This window comes from Pipistrellus kuhlii, unplaced genomic scaffold, assembly GCF_014108245.1.
Source record: "Pipistrellus kuhlii isolate mPipKuh1 unplaced genomic scaffold, mPipKuh1.p scaffold_m20_p_3, whole genome shotgun sequence".
Taxonomy (NCBI): Eukaryota; Metazoa; Chordata; class Mammalia; order Chiroptera; family Vespertilionidae; genus Pipistrellus; species Pipistrellus kuhlii.
In genome coordinates this window covers 60,091,509-60,108,334 of record NW_023425529.1, presented here as the reverse complement: position 1 = coordinate 60,108,334, position 16,826 = coordinate 60,091,509, and the positions used below count along the sequence as shown (strand labels likewise).

Sequence of the window (16,826 nt, the reverse complement as noted above, 5' to 3'; positions counted from 1 at the left end):
ATAAAGGAGAGAGAGAGAGAGAGAGAGAGAGAGAGAGAAAGAGAGAGAAGAAGCAAACTAAAAGAGAAATGGGAAACAAACTATATATATGTGGAGAAAATTGCCATAGAACAACCACTGAACCCAGCCAATGCCAGTAACAATACTTGGAGATTAATACAATCTACAATAGCCCCTATTATTAAGTAAGGCTATGATATACAGAAGTAAAAGAAACAAACAAAAACAGAGGATTTTTTTTGTTTAAAAAATACAAAGCAACAATAACAACACAGGAATAAGCATAACAATTTCACTAAAAAGCATAAAAATTCACAATAATCAACCTTTACACAAACCATGAGAAAAGGATAGAAAGTAGAACAGTTTTTTTTTTTTTTTAACTAGTTAATATATTGCAGAGATTGGTATTTATACACTTGGATCAGGGGTTGGAATTTAGGTCTATAAGTATAGTGAGAGCTTTAGCAGGGGGTACACAGAAAGAATAGAGGAAAAACTAAGGCCGGAAAGGGATAGGATAAACTGGAGACTAAAAGGTTAAAGTTTAGTAAGAGAGTGATGGTGTAAAGGTTGAGTTGAGATACGGTTGAATGATGCTATAGTAGAGATTAAAATAGAATGAAGGTTACTCCCAATGTAAAATAAAGAAGAAATAAAATGGTACTGGAGAGGAAAAGAAAAAAAAAAAAACACAACAAAAAACTGCAAAATAGCAGTAGTAATAGTGATGATAGAGATTGAAAAATGTAATAATTGAAAAGGTAAAATCAAGTAAGGAAAAAAGAAAAAAATTCGTTTCTTAAGTAAAAGATGTAAAAAATGAAAGTAAAATAAAGAATAGTAAAATTAGCATAAAAATGTCCAGTAGTGGTCATTCACTTCCTCTGTTGTTGTATTTGACACATCTGATTCTCAGACCAGAGAATCTTGTAGTTCCCAGCATTCCACTGCACCTCAGTTTTGTAAGCTAGTCCTTAATTTTAGGTAGGCTATATCTTAGTTATTTGTGTGCATTTATTTTTGATTAATTAAAAGAAAAAGAAAAAGAAAGAAAGAAAGAAAAAAAAAAAAAGCAGTTTGTAATTCAGCCCTTAGGTGTCAGTGTTACCGGTTTGACCTCCCAGTCTTTTGGTTGCTCTGGCCTTCTTTCTCTATGGCTCTAGCTGGCAGAGTGCCAGCTGGCTCCCAGACTATCTCCTCTGGCTCCTATCCCTTGTTTCCAGGAAGGCAATTTCCCCCTGCGATTTTCCAGATATGCCCAACTGTGCAGTCCTTCCCTAGTATACAGACGCAAGGGGGTGAAGGGGATCAGGCGCCGAGGTGTCCAGGTGTTCCGCCCTTAGCGGGACAGCCGCGATTCTTAACAATCTGTCCCGTGTCGCCCTGGCGTTTTAGAAAAAGTCCCGCTTCTGGGGATGATTACGCCAAACCCTGGACTGGGTATTGCCAGACAGGTTTCTCGCTGCGGCCTTCTTTGGGCACAGCTCTGGCGCAGCTGCCGCGGTGCTCCGGGGCCGCACTGGGGGCGGGGCCTCGCAGCGCTCTGGGGCTACTATTATTTTTCACAGAGAGGAAGTGAGAGGGATAGAGAGCTAGAAACATCAATGGGAGAGATACATCGAACAGCTGCCTCCTGCACACACCCCACCAGGCTTGTGACCGCAACCAATGTACATGCCCTTGACCAGGATTGAACCTGGGACCTTTCAGTCCACAGACTGACGCTCTATCCACCGAGCCAAACCGGTTTCAGCTGGAGACAACTTTTGTACTGTTATCTGGGCTAAGAGGAGTTAGATTAAGAGGAATGAGACTGTGTTATAGCCCTTGTTTCAGCTGAAGACAAACCAAGTGTCAACTGTACAATAGGACTCCATTGGATGACTGTTAACTAGGTTAGATTGAGGAATGTGGTTATACTAGTATCTGATAGATGGTGGGAAACTCAGTGCTAGGTGCCCTGAGGGACCTTAGTAAATATGGGTTGATCTTAATAACAATGCTGGGCCTCCATCCAGTACTTGATGATTTCATTTTCTAACCTGTAAGGGAAAATCAGAAAACACTGTTGAAGCTGGGAGAGTCTGGCCCAAAGTGTTTATAAAAATCATTTTATATCTTACATTTTGGGGAATAGAAACTGAAAGGGAACTGTGTATTTCCTTATGCCCTGGGAGTTTCATGTTCTTATGTTTTGACCTTGACATGGTCATGAAATATGATGGTGTTTTTTTATTTTTTATTTTTTTTTATGCTGAATAATAGCTTTCTTTTTTTCTTTAAAAAAATCTTTATTGTTGACAGTATTACATGAATATTTTTAAAATTTATTTTAATTTTTATTGAATTTATTGGGATGGCATTGATTAATAAAATTATGTTTCAAGTGTAAAATTTTATAGCATATCATCTGTAGTTATATATATACTAGAGGCCGGGTGAACGAAATTTGTGCACTTGGGGGAGGGGTCCCTCAGTCTGGCCTGTGCTCTCTTGCAGTCTGGGACCCCTTAGGGGATGTCCACCTGCCAGCTTAGGCCTGTTCCCTAAGCTGGCAGTCAGACAACCCTTTAGCAGCCTGGGAGCCCTTGGGGGATGTCTGACTAAAGGCTTAGGCCTGCTGGGGAGCAGACATCAGAGCAACAAGAGAAAAAAGCAACATGTTTTGTACAAAGGAAGATTTTATAGAAAAACCTATTCATATTAAGTAATTTTAAGGTTGATTTGGTATTTATATATTTCTATTTTTTTTTTTCACTTTGCACAAGAAATAGGTTCTGGCTATGAAATTCAAACTATCCCTGGGACAATCAGCTTCACCGAGTCATTTGTCATAAAAAATGGCTTATCAATCACAGTTAAAACAGTCCAGGATTTGGTAAAGACATTTTTTTTTTTCATTCTTGTGAAAGATTTACTTCTTAAGGTAAGTCCAATATATCTAACATATTGAGGTGTAAATACGTAGATAGCAAGTGTACTTTACACATCAAAAGTCAAAAGCATTTAGGAGACCAAATATTTGCCAATGGATTCAATAAAAGATTTAAAAATATTTTCTTTTATAGTCACACATTTTATTACAAATTTCTTTATTTTATACCCAATAGAAAAGCAAGTTTGGAATCTATTTACAAGTACTATATATTCACATATATTATATACAGTTAATGAATTTAAAGAAAAGGGGCAGAGAAACAATACATATGGAAGAATATGCCACTGTACATGGTTTATTATCATGGTTCTTTGTATTACTGAATCTTTACTGTAGTAATAAATACAGTTTTATATTTACACATATTATAAAACATCTCATAAATGTATTTCTTTCACTTCCAAGTTAAAACATCTGATCAAAATAAACATGCTTATATAAAAATAAACCTACCTCACAGTCTTGTGGATTGAATGTATTGAAGCTAATGTAGTATAATAAAGTTACAAATTAATCCTTTGACCTTTAGTATTTAATAATCTGGCCTCTTAAAATACCTAGCACATGTATTAAATACGGAATAAGCAGAGACGTCATGTTCCTGACATCAAACGAATTGATCCATAGACAACACAGCTAAAACCAAGCTAAGTAAACAGGGTAATGCGTTACCAAGTCTCGGCTGGGTCCAAAATGATTTCAGACATTGTCGCTAGAGCTACTAGAGATGCATGTGTGAGAAGATATGTCGGTGGATTTAATTTATGTCATGTCTGCTTTTGATCGTTACCTTCACATACACATCCGTTTGAATCAACTGGTAAAACCTCCCTCGAAAAAAACGTGTGCTCGCCCAGGAGAAAGAAAACAAGAAATCTCCTGTTGGTTCACCATATTCACTCGGTCTGCCCATTGCCGGCAATGGACTTTTCTTCCGAGTTAGAATGAATTCAACAAGGCACGCCTCACCTGGAGAGGATTGCCTTCACGGCAAATTGAAGAATTTTAGTTCATCTTCCTCTCAGAATATTTGTAAGCAGTTTTATTCCACTGAGGATGGAACCATCTAGTGCTGATAAATAGAATCCGGCATTTCTAAAAATGATGTGAATGTGAGCAAATTAATAATGCCTTACGTTACCCATTCACTGGGTCTGGAGCGGGGCTGGGGGTGGGAAATTGGTGACATGGAAGGATCCTTTTCGAGGAAAGACAGAGGGGGACTAACTCATCTCCATTAAAATGAAATCCTATTGGTCATAACTTTAGTTGGTACCACAGCCACTTAAAACCCTTATTTTCCTAATACTCCCAATCATCTTTTTCATCTTTTGAGGAGTTGGGGGGTTGAAAACCCCTTTGGTGAGTAAAGGTCTTTCCCCCCAACCTCCCTGCTTAGAGTGGTGATTTTAAAAAGAATTCCACTGAAATAATGGAGAATCTCTTTTGAAAATTTCCATCTGCTTAAAAAAACAAAAACATGGGCTTCCCTCAATAGTGTGACTGAACTATCTCTTTGCTGAACCGATCATACAAGCAGCATTTAGACTCATTTTCTTTCATTCCAATCTCAATAGATTTTCAGCTTTTTTCCCACTGAGAGGTTATCATTATGATGATTATCTTTTTTAAAAAATCAAGTTTCAACTCTGTTTATGACTGCTCAGCTATATACCCGACCTCACATTTGGGGGCTTTTCCATTTTTATTTTTATTTTTGGAAACGTTTCCTCTCCCATTAGAGACATGGCACAAAGGCCACGGATGACAAGTGGCAGCTGTCGGTGGCCCTCGGGTAGGCGGGCGGCGACCCCGACGCGCTGGAAGAAGGCAGGTCGTAGGCGAGGCCGGCGCCGGCCCCGGGGAAGGTGACCAGCGCTTGGGTGGAGTGGCAGGACTGCTTCTCCGCGTCGTCGTCCGAGTCGATGAGCATGAGGCTGGCGCGCTTGGGTCTGGCCCAGAGCGGGGCCCGCTGGCCCAGGCTCCCCAGGTCCGCCCTGAAGTGGGGGTTGAAGAGCATGTAGAGGAGGGGGTTGAGGCAGGCCGGGAGCGGGCCGACCACCAGCAGGATGAACCTGACGACCTCGGGCCCCACGAAGGCGAGGTTGAGCAGCGCGGAGAAGGACAGGAAGGCCACGGGGCAGTAGAGGATGCAGTTGGTGAAGAGCAGCAGCGCCACGTGCCTCGCCATGGCGCCGTCCCACAGGCCGTCCGGCTCGCCCTTGTCCAGGCTGCAGTAGAGCCGGGCGTAGGCGGCCGTCATCACCAGGAAGCACAGCGAGTTGAGCAGGACGAGCGCCGCCGTGTAGCCCGCGGAGGCGCCGGCGCCGGGCCCGCCCAGGGGCAGCGGCAGGCAGAGCGGGGACGCGCCGTACGCGCCGCCCAGCAGCGGCCCCGCGGCCACGGCCACGGCCAGCCCCGCGCACAGCAGCGCGGCCGCGCGCAGCCCCCGGGAGGCCCTGGTCGCGCCCCACTTGGCGGCGGCGCCCCTCGCCGAGGAGAAGCCGCGCTCCAGGGCCGCCAGCGTCAGCAGGAACACGGACGCCTCGGCGGCGAAGGTGGCCAGGAAGCCCACGGCCTGGCAGCCCGCGCCCTGCTCCCACCCCGCGCCGTGCCGCGCGAAGCGCCCGAAGGTGGCCGCGTCCACGGCCGCCAGCACCGCGCTGGCCGCCCCGCTGAGCAGGTTCGCCGCGGCCATCAGCCCCACCAGCAGCTTCGCCGAGGACAGGCACAGCGGGGCGCGGAACACCGAGCCCGCCACCAGCGCGTTGCAGGGCAGCGCCAGCGCGGCCACGGCCCACACGCCGATCCTCACCAGCCAGCTCCCCAGCAGGCACTCGCAGAGCCTGAAGGGGCCTACGGGTCCGAGGGAGAAAAAACGGAACAAAAACAAAAAACTGGGTGTGAAATGGCAGCTTAAAACCTTTTTGCCAAATTACCTCTTGGTGTCTCTTATTAAGACACAGAAAGATAGTGGCCTATAGCAGCCACAGGAACACACTGTTGCCTTGTGGCACTTTGTTCAACCGGGGCCATGACCGCCTTCTGTGCACTGGTGTGTGTGTGGTCAGCGCACCAAGTGCTCATGTTTTCAAGCTGCACCAGACTCGGAGGTGGGGAATGGAAATCACTTTCATGAAGGTGAAAAGCCAGGTAAAAAGCCAGGTCTCTTGGGCTTTTCATTATGGTTCTTCCCCCCACCCTCCCAGCCCCCGCTTCCAGAATGCTTCAAGGAGATTCTGTAAGCAGAGACGGGGGACCCGAGGGAAATACTCCATAATATTCATAATATTAGCATGGATAATACGAAGGCATGTTTCCTGAACATCTTGTCTTGGGTTTAGAATGGCACTGGATGTTGGAGAGCAAGGGACATCCTAACGGTTGGAAATAAAATATTAACCTTCCCAGCTGTCTTTTTATTTTTATTTTTCCTCCAGCTGGTCCATCCTGTTTCTGGGAATGGTACAATTTATGAGGTCCACACATACATATTTTTTCCTTGTACGTGTAATCCATCCTTTGTTTTAACCAAATGACTACGTAGGGAAGACTTAAAAGAAACCCCTTTCAAAAATCAGTGATTACTGGAAGCAAGATGGTCGCATAGTAGCTTAGGCTAAATGGATAATATGCTAACACTTACATGTGCTTCTTGCTACAGTTTCCATTAACCTGAATCAGAAGTCTCCCAGGAAAATCTTGTTTATGAATGGAGACCAATTCCAACCCATGGGGAGGGCCCTGAGGAGCTGCAAAGGTGGCACAGACTCTGCTTTGAAGCCATAGGCCATTGTGGCTGCAGAGCCAAAGGTGGGGATTGCTGCAGAGGCCGAGCTGGCCTTTCTCACCTGGGGAAGGCGAGCATTGCACCGAATGAAGGGCTTTCAGGTCCTCCTCAAAGTCAAGCAGCAAATCTTCAAGGTCACGCTCATCTGCGGGAATGAGAAGCGCTGGAATGATTAGTCCTATCTCTCTTGCCAGGGGACCAAATGCCAGGGAGGAGGCTCCTGGATTGCCCTTGAACATGACGTGTCACAAAGGAGACGGGAGGTCAGCCATCCTGCTCTTTTCTGGGCTCTGGCTCTCTTAAGAGTCAACTATAAAGTTGCCTTTGGGTGTCCTACTCACGCTACTATGTGATAGAGTATTCCAGCAAAACTGGGGGAAGGGAAAAGAACTTCGGACTCCTGGTTATAACATCTACTAGTAATATTAGTTAAAACTAGTATAACATCTACTAGTTTTGTTCTTTTCCCTTGGAGCTCATGATGTCCCCAAATTGCACAGACCTAAATTAGAGAGAGATTTTTTTTTAAAAAACTTATTTGGATAAACTATTATTTTTTCTAACCAAATAGCTTTAATAAAATTGGACCTTTCCAGTGGAAGAACCACTTTCTCCAATTTTCTAACACTTAGATAGCTATAGTGCAAATGCCTGGGCTGGGTTCTCTGATGGTGCTTGGTTTGGGCATCCACAACACGGGAATTTTGTGATCTAATACACTTTCCCAAAGTTGCTGATTTCATTGATCTAGGGAGGGGGGCATGAGTCTTTGTAGAAAGCCTCCGTGTGATTCCTGGCCCAGGACTGAGAATCACTTCCTTGGAAATAAACTCCATGAAGAACCCTGTGTCTCTTGCTCATTGTATGCCTCTTTGTTTCTCTTATTACGACACCAAAGGACTGTTTGGCTTAGAGCTTGGTGTAGGCGAGTGGTATTTGCTCCATGGGGGGATGGTAAGATGATCCTTCTTGCTTTCTGGCTCCATCTAGGACAGGGCCTGGCACATAGTAGGCACTCTAATTGTTTTACTTTATTTTCTTAAGAGTAAAAACTAGAAAGCAAGAACAAGTGCAAGGCCCATACTGTGGCCTGAAACAAAGAGGCAGAGGGGCAAACTATCAGCTCTTTAGGCCTTGTGCAGGAGGAGAGGTGAGGGTTATGTGCAGACAGACTGAATCATACTTGCGTGGGAATCAGCAAATCATTCAGGCCCAGAGGAAGAAAAGCCAGTCTGTTTAGACTCTGCGCAAACATGCAAAGTTGGCAGGGGAAGGAACACTGGGGCTGCCCAGAGCGCTTCCTCATTACCACAGGTGTGGTTTGAGGTGCATTGTTGTCTCTTTAGGTAAGGTCTTACTTCAAGGAAAGCCAAAGGCTTCACAGACATGATCTCATTTCACCTTCCTGACAGATACCCCTGTGTGGGGAGGAGGGGGAATGTTTTGGAATTAGTTAGATAAGAGGTTGGGTTCTTAAGCCCTTCCTGCCGAAATGTGGAGGCATCTAAAATGCTTATGTCCTCCACGTACAAATGAAAACAGATTCTGTCTTCTAGAGAAAAGAGCCCAGAAGCATGTTTGAGAAACATATCCACAAAGATGAAGCCCTTTTAAAAGTTTATGGGAACATCAATATAAATATTAATAATTACCCATACTTATACAATACACGCTAAGGAAGATGTAATAGACATAAGAATTAAAAATTCAGCCGAAACTGGTTTGGCTCAGTGGATAGAGCCTCGGCCTGCGGACTGAAGGGTCCCGGGTTCGATTCGGTCAAGGGCATGTCCCTTGGTTGTGGGCACATCCCCAGTAGGGGGTGTGCAGGAGGCAGCTGATCGATGTCTCTCTCTCTCTCTCATCAATGTTTCTGACTCTCTATCTCTTTCTCTTCCTCTCTGTAAAAAACCAATAAAATATATTTAAAAAAAAATTAAAAATTCACATACAGAAAAAATTGAATGCCCAAGGAACTTTCTCTTTCTCTGGGAGTCTCTAAGAGTGGGATGGACTCCCAGCTTGATGGGGTGGTTACATAGGGAAGTGTCTGGAGTTTAGATGATCTGTCTGATGACTTTTCAAGAACCTTCCAGACACAATTTCATCATCGGAGCAGCTGGTCTTACCTTGAACTTGAAACATTCCAGCATCTTTCTTATGAAGATCATCTGTACTGCTGTTGTCACCTTTATTCCATTGATTAGAAATTTTATAGACATTTTCACACACTCCAAATGCACAGCACTGGTAAGCATAAGGCATTTCTATAACCCTGAATAAAACCAAAGAAAAAACATATGCTTAAAGAAATGAATTGTAAAATAGTGTTTTTCTTTTTTCACTCAATTACTCTGATTTTGTGTTTTAGCCTTAATAAATAATCTAAAAAATTAACTATGTGCACTGGGGTTTTATTACAGCATTATTTATAATAACAATGGAGTTATTAAAATTATTGCTATGAAATGTTAGTAATTGCTGAGATTGAGTAACAGGTATATTATGTCCTCTATTTTTGTGTTTAAAAACTTCAATAATAAAAAGGTTAATGAATGACTGCTAGGAAAATTGTAGCACCTTTAAAAGGTGCTTATGGGCCTGGCCATGGTGGCTTAGTGGTTGAACAGCAACCTATGAACCAGGAAGTCAGGGTGTATTTCCAGGTTGTGGGCTCAATCCCAGTAGAGGGTGTGCAGGAGGCAGCCAATCAATGATTTTCTCTCATCATTGATTTTTTTTTTTTTAATCTCTCCCTCCCTCTCCTTTCCTCTCTGAAATCAATAAAAATATATGTGTTTTTTTTTTAAAAAAGGTGCTTACAATATAAGAATATATTAAGTGATGAAAACATAAAAGCTTGTTTATGTAGGATTCTAACAAAAATACATTGGAAACAGAGTCTAGAAGGAAATAACATAAAAAGCTGTTTATGAGGTACTTTTATATTCCTCCTCCCCCCCCCTTCAGTTTCCAAACTCTCTTTTGGTGTTCTGGTTTTAATACATGTATATAAATAATCCCTCAAGGGACTTCTTTATCGATAACAAGCATAACAGGTTTTAAAGAGCATTATTTCCTTTAAAAAAAAAAAAAGAGCATTATTTCCTCAAGCAAATATTAACTTCGTAAATTTTGTTAGAACATATACACAGGCTAGAGGTATTTAAAAATGTAAACAGCCGTGCAAAATGTTATAATGTTATTTAATTGTATGTCCAAGTTCATATCCAATGGATCAATGGTTTTCAAATCTTCCCATGAACTCGGTGATTCTGGGCGGCTCCTTAGAGAAACAGGAAGTGTGGTCAGGAAGACCACCTCCCACTGGGGGCCTGTCCTGACAGTGCCCCAGGGGCAGGCGGCTGGGGGGCATGAAATGCAATTCCGAAGTGTCCCATGACCTCATAAATTTTGAAAGCCACTGTAACACGCCTGCTATTTCACATGACCACAAATGTATCTTATTAGTTTTAATGACAAACTCACTTGAGTTCTGGAAAGTTTTCAGATGATATCAAGCTCTGTAAGGCATGATTTCCTGTTAATTTTAAGTGAGTTAAACCATGTAACCCAGTTACAGGAAAAGACGACAGGCGGTTGGACGATAGGTCCCTGCAAAACATCAAACAACAATGGGCTTTTAGTCTGTGTTAGCCTAAAACGCTTACGACAAAAAGCAACCTAAAGATTATTACGCTCTTCCATAAAAACTTCTAAGCCGGGTTCTCACTTGTTATGGTAAAAGCAACCATTTTCCCAACTCCCTGTAACCATTTTGGTTACTTTTTTTTTTACAGTCAGAATTGCAGGGGGCAGTGTTTTAATCACATCCAAATTGGAATTTCTATATTCAGCTTAGTTTTGCTAAAGGGGGATATACCAAATGAAGTGGCAGGTGCTGCATCTAATTTGAAAAGTGATGCTGGCTGGATTAAGTTTTTAGGGATGAGGGGGAAAATGTTGTTGGGTATGTATTCCCCTCCTTCTCCTCTTAACTTTTGTCTGACCAATTCCTTCTTTCTCTATTAGAGAAGGGAGATGGAGGGAGAAAAAGAGACCAAGGCATTCTATTAGTCAAGATGGCCAACTCTAAAATGAAAGCCCTTTAGAACTGGGTTGATAGCTATTCCATTTCACCTGATCGCTCAGCAGAAACGGAAAATTTCACCTCAGTAATGATAACACCTGTCACCCGGATCTTCAGTTATGCACATAATGGACCAGTTGGCGTTGGAGGGGAAGGGGGCTCCTCTCTGAATGATACAGCTCTAGTGTGGGGATCACGGAGGGCTGGGCAATCTGTGTGCACTGCGGGGTTAGATGGTCCCTAAATATGAAAAGACCAGCCATAGACAAGTAATAAAATACTCACAGCTTTCTTAGCGATGGCAAAGTAGAAAATGCACTGGGGTGAATAATGGCAATTTTGTTCCAAGCTAAATTCCTATTTAAAAGAAAAAGTGAGAGGATTCCATTAAAAAAAGATGACCTTGTGAAGTTTTACCATGTAAATTTATCTTAACAAAAACTAATTTTCATTCAGGACAGGAATAATTAACTCACAAAATCACTCTTCAGATAAAGATATTAATAGCATAAAATGATGAAACAGAGAACTTTAAAGCAACCTTGTCTAAATTAATCAAGAAAAATTATTCAAGTGAATATTTCAGTTTTCACTGTCTTCTTGCTAAAAAGTTGACTTTAACATGGTTGCAAATTTTATTAGGTCATTTCTAAGAGTGAGGGTAGGAGAATGGGAAGACACAAAGGTACTTCCTTTGACAAGCAGGTACATTTTAAGTTAAAAAAATGCCCCTGGATATGTAATGAAATTCAACCAGAATTTGTTTACATTTCCCATGCATTCCAGGCCTTAAGAGAAACAGAGATTATTTAAAAAAAAAAATTGCCAGTAAAGGAGACAGACATTTGAATTCTTAACTGGAGAATGAATAAAAGAGGGCCTGCATATGCTGGAAATAAAATCCTTTGATAGATAACAAAGAAAATCTACAACTTATGGAGAAACAAACCCATATATATATGTATATATATAATTAAATATAGACAATTTCACAGGAATAAGAACATCCACATTTAAAAAGAGGAACAATAAACTTGAAATTTGTGTTTTTTTAAATGCCTAACTAAAACGTTAACAAAAGTGTAGACATTTGAATAAATTGAAAGTTATCAGAGATCCAAGCTGGTACCTCCTCCCAGGACCAAATTGAAATGACAACTAAATTCTAGAACAATCAGCCTGAATAACCAACTGAGGGCTAGCTGAACAGGCGTCTTATAACTAAGGATTTATAGAAGAATCCACATTGAGACTGGTAGGGAGGAGGGAGACACTGGTGGCGGCTGAGAGTCTGGAGGGATATCTCAGTTGTGGGCATTTCTCCCCTTAAGAGCAAAGGTCTCAGCCCCATGCCACTCTCCCCAGCCTGGAGCACCAGAGCTGGAAAGAGGAGCCCATATAAGACTTGGCTGTGAAAATCAGGAAGAGACAGGAATCTGCTAGAAAACCAGGGGCCCTCTTAAAGGACCAGCGCACAAAATCTCACTTGCAGCCACTCACCCTGGGCTCTGGGAGAGGGAAGGCGACCGAGAAGGTTTATAACTTCAGAAAGAAGGCTAAAGGCACAGCTGCTCTGGACCCTTTAGTTGAGTCCTCACCCACACCACACACTGACACCATCTTTCCTGGGTGAGCACTCCTCTCCATACAGCATCAGCCTAAGGGATGCACTAACCCCACCTTCCCGACTCCCGTGACCTCGCAGTTCCAAGCTCTCTCCCTGAGAAGGAGTCTGCTGGCTGCTCCCAGTCTGGGCTCATGGTGCAGACTTTCTTGGAGGTCTCTTAAGGAGGTCCGGTGGAGTCAGGGTGTCAGAGACAAACAGGAAAAGTCTAAGTTGTGTGACACTAAACTTATGGGTTTGTTTCTCCATAAGTTGTAGATTTTCTTTGTTATCATTTCCCCCCATGGGAGATCCACTGGCCCCATCCTTCCAGCTCACTGTCTGCCCTGTGGAGGAGTCAGCTGGGTGCCGCCCTCCTGTGCCAGTGCGGTGCAGCCTTTCTTAGAAGGCTCTGGAGGAAGTCGGGACAGAGACAAGGATCATTTTTCTCTTGCACACTGGCACCACCATTTCTGTGCAGAGACCTCCCTCCACACGACCAAGTATTGGTCTGTTTTAACTTGATGATCTCTGCTGACCTCATCCTGATGACTCCCTGAGACCCTTCCCTACCATAAAGCTCTGCAAATCCCTGGTGGGTGGCAGCTAGACTTGGTATACTTTGAAACTTTTTCTGAGTGGCCTCAGACCCAGCACTGGAGCCAAGTTTGAATCTGCATCAACCTGGTGAATACCACTGGCTCCTACCTGGTGACTCACTGAGAACCCATCATATGAATTCACATATGGCCAGAGGCCGTTTCAGTGACTGAGCCTAACAGATGGAGGCAGATTTCAGGGTTTGATGACCTGCCCCAGGCTGGTAGAAACACTTTCAATGGTGCTGGTAGAAACTGGACTTGGTGTGTACTTTGGCCCCTCCCATTTGTACCCAAGCCCAGTAGAGACAGCCACTAACTGGGGATCATTCTGTAGTTCCAAACAGGTAGCTCAGGGCTCTTTACAGGCAGCATCTGACATTGACATACACCAGAATCCTTCCTAAGAGGCCCGAGAACCAATACAACTAGTGGTGAGCTTCAGACCACATCAGAACATGACCCAATTAGTTCCACAAGTGGCACACCCACAGCGAGATCTTGATAGGCAAAAGCTCCTGCAAATTCTACTTCCTGGGGTCAGCTCCTGTAGTTAGGGTCAATCCTCATAGTCAGTCAGCCTGAGGGTTGACCCCACCCTTCAATGGGCAAGAACATTGAAGACTTAAGAGGGCTCACATAATCATACAAGGGACATTCCTGGAGCACCTAGTTCAGGGAAATTGTGCCACTGAGCCCCACATAAGGCCACCATATTAAGACTGGGAGACATAGGAGATCTACCTACTACACTAGGTCCTTGGGTTATGTTGGAGATCGATTCCTACATCGCAACATAATGAGATTTTTGCTATAAGTCAGAACCCACCTACATAAGCACCTACGTCACTCATATGGAGCACATACACAGCAGTAATGAAATGAAACAGTAAAAAAATTTAAAAGAAAGGTAACAATTCCTGACCTTTACTTGTGATAAATAAATAATAAAAAACATAAAGCACATATGTACATACATTGAAATGATGGAACATTTTTTTTCATATAAATAAATGGGAGATGGCGACGTAATGATGTATGTCGAGTCTGATGTAACCTGAGGACTGCCTGTACACAGAAACAAATACAGAAGCAGCCAATGTGGGAAGACAAAGAAACATGCCTCATGGGAAAGAACAGGAGAAATCCCCAGAAAAAGAATAAAATGAAAGGGAAGAAAGCAATCTACCAGATATATAGTTCAAAACAATGGTTATAAGGATACTCAGGAAACTTCGTGGAAGAATAAATGTGAGAACTTAAACAAAGAGACTAAGCATTAAAAGGGACAAAGAAACCATAAAACAGAAGCAGCCAGAAATGAAGAATAAAATATCTGAAATGAAGAATACAACAGAAAGGATTAACAGTAGGTTAGATTAATCAGAGGCTCAAATCAATGATTTGGAAGACAAGGTAGCAGCAGAAAACAATCAGAGCAGCAAAAAGGAAAAGGAATTTAAAAAAATGGGAATATTTTAATGGATCGCTAGAACAATATCAAGTGTAATAACATCTGCATCATAGGGGTACCAAAATGAGAAAAGAGAGAGCAAGGGATTGAGAATTTATTTTAAGTAATAATGACTGACAACTTCCCAGAAGGCTATTATTTAAAATGAGGTCCAGTGCACAGATTCGTGCACATTGAAAGGAAATTAATTAGAAGGTGGTCAGTGAAGTGGGACTGGGGTGAGACAGGCCAGACATGTACTGAAGCCAACCTCCCAAGGTCCCTTCTCAGCCAGCTGCACCTGGGGTGATGCTGGAGCTTGAAGGGTGCCTGCAGAGTGAGTGGGGTCCCTCTGGCAGGTGGGGTCCCTCGGCTTGGCCTGCAGGGATTGGGCTGAAAACAACAGTTCAACATCCTTCTAGGGGGTCCCAGAGTGAGAGAGGGCACTCTGCAAAGTTGCTGGCACTTGGCAGCTCCTGCATTAAGCATCTGCCCCCTGGTGGTCAGTGCACATCATACCTACTGGCCGTCAGCCGCTCACTTAGTCTTTTATATATATAGACTAGAGGCCTGGTGCATGAAATTCATGCACGGAGGGGGGAGGAGGTCCCTTAGCCCAGCCTGCACCCTCTCCAATCTGGGACCCCTTGGGGGATGTCTGCCAGTTTAGGCCCGATCCTGTAGGCAGTCAGTCATCCCTCTCTCAATCTAGGACCACTGGCTCCTAACCACTCACCTGCCTGCCTGATCACCCCTAACCATCTCTGCCTGCTGGCTCATTGCCCCCTAACTGCTCCCCTGCTGACCTCATTGTTCCCTAACTACTCACCTGCTGGCCCAATTACCCCCTAACCACTCCTCTGCAGGCCTGATCGCCCCCTAACCTGATCATACCCTAGCCACTCCCCTGCCTACTTGATTGCCCCTAACCACCTCTTCCTCGCCCCCGCCACTGTGGCTTTGTCTGGAAGGACATCCGAAATGATGTCCAAAGGGTTGTTTGGCTGTCCAGTATAATTAGCATATTATGCTTTTATAATATTAGTATAGTTGAAGGAGAAATAAAGAGCTTCTCAGAAAATAAAAAGCTAAAGGACTTCATTAACACCAAACCAGTATTATATGAAATGTTAGAAATTGCTGTAACAGAAACAAAAAAAGAAAAACATAAATTATAAAGAATAAAATGATAATAAGAATGTATCTATCAATAATCACTTTAAATGTGAAGGACTAAATGTTCCAATAAAAAGACACATAGTAACTGAATGGATGAGAAAACAAGACCCATTTATATGCTGTCTACAAATGACCCATCTCAGAAAAAAGACACAAATTAAAGGTAAAGAGATAGAAATTTCATGCATTGGAAATGAAAAGAAAAGCTGGGATAGCAATACTTATATAAGACACAATAAACTTTAAAACAAAGACTATGAGAGAAAGACAGACATTTTTAAGTGATAAAGGGATCAATCCAATAAAAGGATATAATCCTTGTAAACATTTACACACCCAACATAGATGTACCTAAATATATAAAGCAAAGCTTGGTGAACATCAAGGGAGAGATAGAGAGTAATACAGCCATAATAGAGGATTTTAACACCTCATTGACATCAATGCATAGAGCATTCTTAGCCTTCCAGCTAGTCTTAAGAGATGCCTATCACTTCATGTTGGCTTGAAAGATGAAATGCAAAATCCCTGGGGACTGATTTATGTGTACCTGTCCCTCTAATTCATCACCATGACAATATAGCATTGAAGAATATGACATAATAGAAAACAATTGAACCATTAAATTACTCTGGGCAAGGCATCCTAAATTGGCTCAGTGGATAGAGCGTCAGCCTGCAGACTGAAGGGTCCCAGGTTCGATTCCGGTCAAGGGCATGTACCTTGGTTGTGGGCACATCCCCAGTGGGGGGTGTGCAGAAGGCAGCTAATTGATGTTTCTCTCTCATTGATATTTCTAACTCTCTATCTCTCTCCCTTCCTCTCTGTAAAAAATCAATAAAATATATTTAAAAAATTAAAAAATAAACAGCTTCACACAATCTAGGTCTTACAGAGCGCTGTGAGCTTGGGGGGCTGATAAATGATGCTGTGAAGTTGGTTGCAAACACCACATCATAATGCCTTCTAGGAGTCTAACCAAAAACATCTACCTAAACCTCTGTGGATTATTCTATGGCGTAAAAAGAAGAGAACTGGTTATTTGAAATTAGTTTAGGATTTGCGAACTTGAAATAAATGTTTGTCTTTGTGGTTCCCTAGCTATGGGAATGCTCAATTGAATTGGTCCTGCCTTGCAGATAAAAAAGTGATTAGTCTCATGAGCCATGAA

The 16,826-nt window shown here is 42.8% G+C and overlaps 1 protein-coding gene across 1 annotated transcript in view; it reads right to left on the bottom strand.

Annotated features, from left to right (window-relative positions):
* Window positions 1-4,643: 4,643 nt before the first annotated feature.
* LGR5 (leucine rich repeat containing G protein-coupled receptor 5) overlaps window positions 4,644-16,826 on the bottom strand; it is a 139,214-nt gene continuing 127,031 nt past the window's right edge. The window contains exons 14-18 of the mRNA XM_036458393.2: window positions 11,107-11,178; window positions 10,221-10,346; window positions 8,861-9,006; window positions 6,793-6,876; window positions 4,644-5,797 (exon numbers count right to left, since the gene is read on the bottom strand). Of these exons, the coding sequence (XP_036314286.1) occupies window positions 4,680-5,797; window positions 6,793-6,876; window positions 8,861-9,006; window positions 10,221-10,346; window positions 11,107-11,178 (1,546 nt within the window). The 3' untranslated portion in view covers window positions 4,644-4,679. The remainder of the gene's footprint in view (window positions 5,798-6,792; window positions 6,877-8,860; window positions 9,007-10,220; window positions 10,347-11,106; window positions 11,179-16,826) is intronic.